Below are 8,360 nucleotides of genomic sequence, written 5' to 3'. Positions count from 1 at the left end.
CGATACAGAAATGAAAGCAAGCTTTGAGATGTAGGATGCCCAGCTGAGAGACAGTGACCGAGTTAGCTGAAGGCAAGAGCCCTGTTGTTTGAGCAATAACTCTAACAGACCAAGGGATGCCGAGGGTCCAAGGGGGAGGGGCCCTGCCAAGGTGGCAGGGAAAAGGAGTCCAGAAAGGAGCTTTTAGGGTTCGGAATGTGGCGCCAATGAGAACTTAGGCCTCTTTCTTCGGGCACGCTTTTAGCTGTGGCCGGCAGCATAAGCAAAGCTCTTGCACCAAGGAAGTGTGCAATAAAGCACATGTTTCAAGAGCTGCCCTGGACTCCAGAGATGTCTCATCTCTGTCCCTACATTCACCTACGGATTTGGGGTGTTTTAGTTTTTGAGTCCTGTGTGGGACTGGGTGAAGTGGGTGCTGCAGGGGCTCAGGCAAGGCATCCAAAACGCTTGCCCCACACCCAAGGGTGCAGCAAGATCTGCTCCAGCTGTGGCCTTTGCGCAGGGTGCTTGGACAAGCACCAGCAGATGAGATGATGGCACTCTGGGGAGAGAGAAGGCAGAAAGCGCCGGTCAGTTGCAGAAGGCTCCCACCCAGCGGCTCCCAGCACCCGCAGGGCCCGGGCCGTGCTGCGTGTGCTCAGAGGCGAGCCGGCCTCCCGAAGGGCTCTGCCGTGCGGGAGAGTGGCCCGGCGGGACACGGCCACGTCCTTCAGCCACGTGTGCCTGGCCGACCCCGTCGGCACGGGCCGCCTCCCGCCGCCAGCCCTTGAGGGCAGGCCCCGGCGGAGCCGCGTGAGGGCCACGCCGGGCCGCGCGCCGCCATCTGCCAAAGCCTGCCTTCTGGAGGCCGCATACCAACCTGGAGAGAGCTGCCGCGTGAAGAAGAGCTGCTGCCACACGATGTCACGGTCCTCCTGGAAGGGGAGGCTCCCGCACACCATGACGTACAGCAGCACGCCCAGGGACCAGACGGTGGCTGCATGGCCGTGGTAGTAGCCAAGGCAGATCCACTCGGGTGGGCTGTACACGCGTGTTCCTAGGGGACACAGGCGGCACTGTCCAGGCGCAGGCCGCTGGCTCCCAGAGCCTGGCTGCCAGCCTCCTGGCAGAGGCAGGGGCTGCACCGGCGGCCACAACTTCCCCTGAGGCCCCCCCGCGTCCCCCATCCAAGCGGCCAAAGCCAAGGAGCCATTCGGCAAGGCAGAGAAGGCCAGGGGAGCAGCCCCTTGCGGGCCTGCCAAGCCCAGGGGCCATGGCCTGCCTTTTGCAGCCTCCCTGTGTCGGCAGGGCCGGCAGCCGGCTGCCGGGGCACAGCATCTGCCCCGTGTCACAGGACAGCCGGCAGCAGGCTGAGGGACTGCACCCACAGCCCAGGAGAGAATGGGGCTGAGCAGTGCCTGGCACCGGGAGCAGGGCCCGGGCTGTGGCTCACCGGCAAATTGCGTGTAGGCCTGCTCCTGGAGGAAGGTGCCGCAACCAAAGTCGATGAGCTTCACGTCGCCACTCTCCGGCTCCACGAGGAGGTTCTCCAGCTTGATGTCCCGGTGCAGGACGCCGCAGGCGGTGCAGTGCCGCACGGCCTCCAGCACCTGGCAGAAAATCCAGCGTGCCATCTCCTCGCACAGGACGTCCCGCTCCAGCAGGAATTCCAGGAGATCCTGCGACTGCTCCGGACGCTCCATCACCAGAGCAAAGCCGTCAGGCTGCTCGAACCAGTCGAGGAGCTGGATGATGTTGTAGCAGCCGGAGCGCACCTTCTCCATGAGCACGATCTCCATCGGAACATGGGTGCCGTCAGGCTGCGAGGAGGGGACAACACCTCCAGCAGGCCTGCTGCTGCTCTGTGGCTGCACTGCCCCTGCCTGGGATGCCCCAGGGCCCTTTTGGGCAGACTCTCTGGCCATGGGGATTCCTCCCGCCCAGGGGATGCTCGGGTGCCACGGCCCGCTCTGTTCCGCTGGCCCCGCTCACTCACCAGCTCGACCCACTGCAGGACACTCTCCCGGGCCACGTGTTTGATGGCCACCTGCAAGCCATGGAGAGAGGGGGGCTGAGATTGAGCCCTGTCCCTCCCCACCCGTGCCCCTTCTCGCACACCCAGGCCTCCCGGCCGCTTACCGGGCTCCCGTCCGAGAGGCGGATGCCCGAGAAAACGGTGCCAAAGCCGCCGCTCCCCAGCTGCCGGCCCCGCTGGTACAGGTCCTGCAGCTCCTTCTTTTGCCCTGCAGCCAGGACCGAGGCATCAGCCTTGCGCCCAGGAACCCCCCCAAGGGAAGAAACCTGCCAGTGAAGCGGGCTGGGCCAGCGCGGGCCACGTTGCTCTCACCTGCTTGCTGCTGCATGCCGGGCAGCGGGCACCGCCTTGCAGCCGTGGGGCTGGCGAGAGGCAGAGCCGGGGCAAGGCAGCACGCAGAGGCGGCTGCGGGAGCCGCAGGGCAGCGGGGCAGGGTGGCACCGTCGCTGTCCCCGGCCTCGTGGGCTGCACTCAGCTGTCGAGGACGGCCGGGGCTGCAGCCCGAGCCTTGGCACAGGGGAGTCCCAGGAGCAGCTGCCAACCAGAGAGGGTTTTTTTTGAAGCCACGGCATCAGAGCCACTGGCAACAGCCAGGGACAAGGCTGCTCTCAGGGCCCTGGCCTGGCCTGGCCTGGGGATGCCCCAGGGGAGCCTCACGACAGCTCCTGAGGAGATCTCACCTGCTCCTCGAGAGGCCTTGGAGGTAGTCCAGGGCTGTTGTGGGGCAGCTTCCTGGAGGTGGAGGATCCTCCTTGGTGTCTCAAGGATCATCTCCACCACCGGGCTCAGGCTGTTGCCTGCTGGCACAGCCGGCACAGCCAGCACAGCGTCCTGGGAGCTGTGGAATGACAGCTGCTGGCTCCCGGACGCTTGCTGCTGCGCCAGCTGCTCCTGAGAAGGCTCCCCTGCATCAGGCTGGGCTCCCATTTGGACTTCGGGGCTCTCCCTGGCCATGTTGAGGGTCAGGGTTGTGCCCATGCTGTTGAAGTCCGTGAGTCCAAGGGAGCTGGGAGACCTGTCCACGGGCTCTGCACCTTCTGTAGGCAGACGGGTCTCGCTGAGCCTCTGCGAGGGATGGAGGCTGTCAGAGATAGCAGAGGCTCCTGGCAGGATGGAGGGTCTCTGACAGCCTGAGCTTCCTGCAGGGATGGCGGGTGTGCGCTGCTGTGCCATCCGTGCAAGGGTCAAGGCTCTCCCAGGGATGGAGAATGTTGCTGGGAGCAGCCTCTTGGAGGGATGGAGGCTTTGGGAGGAGCTGAAGGAGCCACAGCAGGGCAGGTGGCCCGGCTTCACCAGCTTCTCCAGTTCTTTCCACAAGGCCTGCCACATCCTGGTGTAGAGCGGCACACATGTCCCTTTGCGAGCCCAGTGCAGCAGCATCAGTTCCTGCAGCTCCTGGGCCTGCTGCCACGCAGGGGCGGCAGCAGCAGGACAAGTCCAGGGGGCTCGTGGGAGCATGTGGCCGCTTGCGAGGAGAGGCCCGAGGTCTGGAGCGCCTGGGAGCCGCAGGGGCTCCTCGGTTCCTCCGTGAGCCTCTGGGCCAGACTCTGGGAACATTGTTCCGCTTGGGGGTCCGTGTCTGCCGCCTCCGTGGTTGCCAGTGGCCAAGGGCCCAGCAGGCAGCCACGGCGGCCAGCAGCAGGACAAGTGCAGCTAGTAGGACACCACCGTCACTCATGGCTCCGGCACGTGCCATCGCTGGCTGCACTGGCAGCCGTTGGTGCTGGCACAGCTTATATAGGCTTGGCGTGATGTCACAGTGCTGTGGCCAGGACAGCTGTGTGACATCACAGCCCTGCCTCACGCCAGCGCGTGGCCCCTTTGTGCCGTCACAGCCCCGCCCGCCTCAGGGATCAGCGGAGCTGGCTGATACCTGAAGATGGACATGGCCAGAAAAAGGCCTGGAAGTAAGAACCAGAGCTCAGCCTGTGTCCATGAATCCTGTGATCGGGATACGCAAAGCAATCACACGGAGACGAGAAATTTCGCAGGGCAGAGCGTTCCTCTCCGAGAGCACAAGGCTGCGCCAAGGCCGAGAGCCCCTCTGCCTGTTTATTTCTTACTTTTTATACATTTGTGGGTCTGGCTGTGGATTGGCTTCTGGAGTTATCACCTCCCAGCAAAATAGCCAGACACACTGTCAGTTACAATTGTTTTCAGGTTAGAAATATGCAAACAAAGGACAGAGAATGAAATACAAAGGATTTGTTTATGTTACATGTGTGAGAAAAGGCAGAAACTGCTTCTAATATTGTACAGTAGCTAAAAGGTCTGACTCCATTTTATGAACAATCAAAGGCTTTAAAAAACTCAGAAAAACCAGGGTAACATCTCACCCTTTTAACTTTACAAAAAAGAAAAACAGAAAAAGAAAAAATGAACAAATTTACAAAGGGAATATATACAAATTCAATCACTGTCTGTGGAGGAATCATCAGAGTGAACACTCGAGGATTCATCCACTTGGTGGCTTTCAAGTTGATCACGGCTTCCACCTTGCCTGTCAGCTGAATTCTGCCTCTGCGGCTCGCAGGTCAGGGTGGATACACTTTGAAGGTAGCCAGCATGTCCCAGTGTCCGTGGACACACACGCATGCCCACGCCCCATAGCGATAAGGTCATAGGGTCCTTCCCATTGCTTGGTGACTAAATTTCGGACCCGTACCTTCGCTCGAGGCTGTTGCTCACTGTCCAAAGCCTGCAACGAGAGATGATGGTTCAAAATGACAGGATTATTTGAGTTCTGCGGCACCGTAATGTGATTGATGGTGTACAAAGCCTTTGCCAACCGACTGTGCGGGGTTTCACCCTGCATTCCCCGTTTTCGTTTTTGAAGAACACGCTTGAGTGTACCGTGAGTGCGTTCTACAATCGCCTGTCCCGTCGGAGAATGAGGGATGCCAAAGTTATGTGACACACCCCATGACTGTAGGAACTGCTGTACCTGCTGTGAGGCATAAGCAGGACCACTGTCGGTTTTCACAGCAGAAGGTATGCCAAGAACAGCAAAGGCCTGCCTCCAGTGGGCAATGACATCACGGGCTTTCTCTCCAGTGTGAGCAGAAGCCCACATCACAGATGAGAATGTGTCCACCGTGACATGCACATACTTGAGCCGGCCAAACTCGGTGACCTGGGTAACATCGGTCTGCCAAAGCTCCAAGGCTTTAAGGCCCCTGGGGTTAACCCCTGCCGCAATGGCGCACCAAGGGCGTGACAGTCGTCGCACGACTCGACAATCTCACGAGCCTCAGTGGCCGTCAGCTGGAACTGCTTCTGCAGCGTATGCGCATTTTGGTGGAAAAACCCATGCGATGCTTTGGCCTGTGCGAGCATCAAACGGAGCCGAGTATCAAACGGACATCAATGTGATTCGGTTTGATCTCCCTTTATTGTTCGAAAAAGCCAATATTTATGTGATTAGAGGCTAAAGCAGGCACTGCTAAACAGTAGCTGATTGGTTAAAAACTTATGTTCCGACACTCTAAATGACTGTCCATTGGTCCACGTCTCTTGGCTGCATGGTCAGTTTTTGTTCTGTCTTGTGATCAGCATTTCTCTTCAGCATCCATGAGAAAGGACAGCAAGTTGTAACATGACTTCCAGTATCCGTGAGAAAGCACCCATGAGAAAGACCTATAAGCTGTTATATTTGCTACTTTCTTGATAATTCCCACAGCGCAAAAGCAGCATAAGAACAATACAAGGCCTTATACCATACCCTGATAGCAAGGATTGTTCAAATCTTCCATCACAAGATTGTGGCCTCGCTCTTCTAAAAATTCCTCTACACGAGAGGATCAAGATACCTCAAGTCCCTTTCCAGCACCAGCCGAGGGAGCTTGGGGCACAGCAGCAGGAACTGCAGGGCTGAGCAAGGCCTGGGTTTTGGCTGGAGGAAGCAGAAAGGCCAAGCCCTGAGCCCAGGCCTGGCACAGCAGGGCCTGTCCCTCACGGGTGCCTCGGGGCTGTTTGTGGGGCAGTGGGATGGGAGGGGCAGCAAGGACAAATGTCATCAAACTGCAACCCCTGCCAGCCTCCTCAGGGAGGGGCCAGGGAGGACCAAAGTGCAGCCCCTGAAAGGAAAGTTCCTTCTGTGGGGCCTCCAGAGGCGCTGCCAGAGCCCAGGGGAAAAAGGCCTGGGTTTGGGGGTCCCGGGAGGGTTTGGAGGTCCCGGGAGGGTTTGGAGGTCCTGGGTGATGGCGATGATGGAGATGGGGACCCTGTGCTGGGTACAAACTCTAGCGAGGGGTTCTTGGGGGGCCATTGTAAGTTCTGGGTGGTTTTGGGGTCACGGTGGATTTTTGGGTGTTCCTGAGGGGGGTTTTCAGGGGTCCCGAAGGGGGGATTAGGCGATCCCAGGGGAAGCCAAGGCTGTTTTGGGGATACCTGCTGGTGACAGAGCTGGGGACCCCGTGCCAGGTATAAACCTTCTCAGGGGGGTCTGGGGGTGTTGGGAGGTCCCGTGGGAATTTTGATGTCATTAGAGGTTTTGGGGGTCTCTGTGGAATTCTGCGGTCTTGGGGAGTTTTTGGAGGGTTCCAGGGATGTTTTTTGAGATCCTGGGGAGGTTGGGGTGTCTCGGGGGAGTTTGGGGGTTCCCGGGAGGTTTTGGGGGTACCTGGGCAATGCTGGTGACAGAGCTGGGGACCCTGTGCCAGGGTCTGAACCTTCTCACTGTGCTGGGGCAGCATCAGCATGTTCAGGGAGATCCTGGGGGGCCGGGGGGTCACCCCAAATCCCAGGGGACCCCAAATGCCAAGGGAGCCCCTGAACTCCGCTCAGCGCTGGATCTGCTGCAGGCAGGGGGGCACCAGCACTCGGCCCCACCCCACCATCACAGGGGGCACAAACGGGGCAGGGGCACGGACAGGTCGGGGGGGACCCCAAAGTCCTGGGGGAGGGAACACGGGGGGACTCCCAGGAATCCCCGTGGGGGGATGAGGGGGGACCCAGGAGGAGTTTGGGGGGCTGGGTGGGTCATAGGGAACCCCCATGACTCTTGTGGGGGGTGGGGAGGGCAAAGAACAGGGCGAGCCCCAGGATGGGTTTGGGGTGGAACCGGATTGGAGCTTCCATGGCAGTGGGATGGGGATGAGATCTGCCCATGGAATTCCATGGGAATGGGACAGCAGTGAGATCCATCCATGGAGGTCCCAGGGGAATTCCCATGTTCCCAAATTTTGCCCTCCTAAATCGCACATTTCCAAATCCCTCATTTCCAAATCCCACATTCCCATGGGAATTCCACCCTCCCCACCTTTAGGCTCCAGTGCCTCTCGCCCATATCTGACAGATTTCCGGAGACATTCCAGGCAGGTGTGCCCCAGGGGATTTGTTCATTCCTCAGCCTGGATCTCCTCATGTTCCCAGCGCCTCTTGGTGACCTGGGCAGCGCCGGCGGCCACCACGAATCTCTCAGATCCCGGCTGGAAGGAGAGGAATTCCCGGCGGTCGGAGCCGAGCCGATGGGATCCGCGGACGCTCCCCTGGGACAGGAGGTGACAGCCGGAAACCTCCTGCAGCGTGTGGAGACCTGGGCAGGGATTGGACCCACGGAGACCCACGGGATTGTGTCCCAGCCCCACGGAGCCCCATTCCAGCCCCACGGACTCATCCAGGGTCATGGACATGAACAGGCTCCAACAGTGCCACGGGCAGGGACCGCAGGGAGAGGAGAACTGGGGGGACACGGAGATTTGGCGGCTGGGGGAGTCACGGCTGAAGGAAAGGGGCAACGGAGAGAGCTGGGAGAGCAGGGAAGGGGCTTTGGGGGTTCCAGGGTTGAGAAAAGGGAAGGGTGGGGCTGGGTAGATGTGGGATGGGTGTGGTTAAGGGGGTTTCTTGTGTCAGGAATAGGACAAGGTCCCGAGTGTCCCAATTTCCATCAAAAGGTTGGGAAACCCAGGATGGCTGGGAATAGGGGTCCCGGGTATCCTCAGAGTTGAGGGAAGGAGGGGTTGCATGCCTGGGAAAGGCAGGAATAGGGGTCCTAGGGGTTCTCTGGGTGAAGGAGAAGGGGGCTCTGAGGGCTGGGAGAGGCGGGATGGCCGGGAATGGGGTGCAGGGGTTGTTGGTGCCGGATCAGGGGGTGCAGGGTGGAACCCGTGCCCGGGAATGGGGGTTCGGGGGGATCGCGGCGCCCAGGAATGGGGGTTTAGGGGCCCCTGGGTGCTCCGGAATGGGCGATCCAAGAGTCCCGGTGCCGGGGGTCCCCCTCCCCTCTCGCCGCCCCCCGGGGCCCCAGGAGCGCCCCCAGCCCCAGCGCTGGAGCCATGGCGCTGCTCCGCTGCGGCCCCGCCCACAGCCCCGGCCCCGCCCCCAGAGCCGCCTCCGGCCCCGCCAT

The 8,360-nt window shown here is 60.4% G+C and overlaps 1 protein-coding gene across 1 annotated transcript; it reads right to left on the bottom strand.

Moving 5' to 3' along the window:
• Nucleotides 1-425: 425 nt before the first annotated feature.
• On the bottom strand, nt 426-3,571 carry LOC120748191 (serine/threonine-protein kinase pim-1-like). The gene is made up of 7 exons (XM_040054295.1): nt 3,308-3,571; nt 2,672-3,079; nt 2,119-2,280; nt 1,976-2,026; nt 1,433-1,799; nt 860-1,036; nt 426-541 (listed from the first exon to the last, which is right to left on the bottom strand). Exons 1-7 carry the CDS (start codon nt 3,569-3,571, stop codon nt 426-428), a joined length of 1,545 nt encoding a protein of 514 aa, XP_039910229.1.
• Nucleotides 3,572-8,360: the final 4,789 nt, after the last annotated feature.

The sequence above is a fragment of the Hirundo rustica genome, unplaced genomic scaffold, assembly GCF_015227805.2.
Source record: "Hirundo rustica isolate bHirRus1 unplaced genomic scaffold, bHirRus1.pri.v3 scaffold_86_arrow_ctg1, whole genome shotgun sequence".
Classification (NCBI taxonomy): Eukaryota; Metazoa; Chordata; class Aves; order Passeriformes; family Hirundinidae; genus Hirundo; species Hirundo rustica.
Note: the sequence above shows the minus strand (reverse complement) of the source record. Positions and strands in the feature narration are given on the sequence as shown.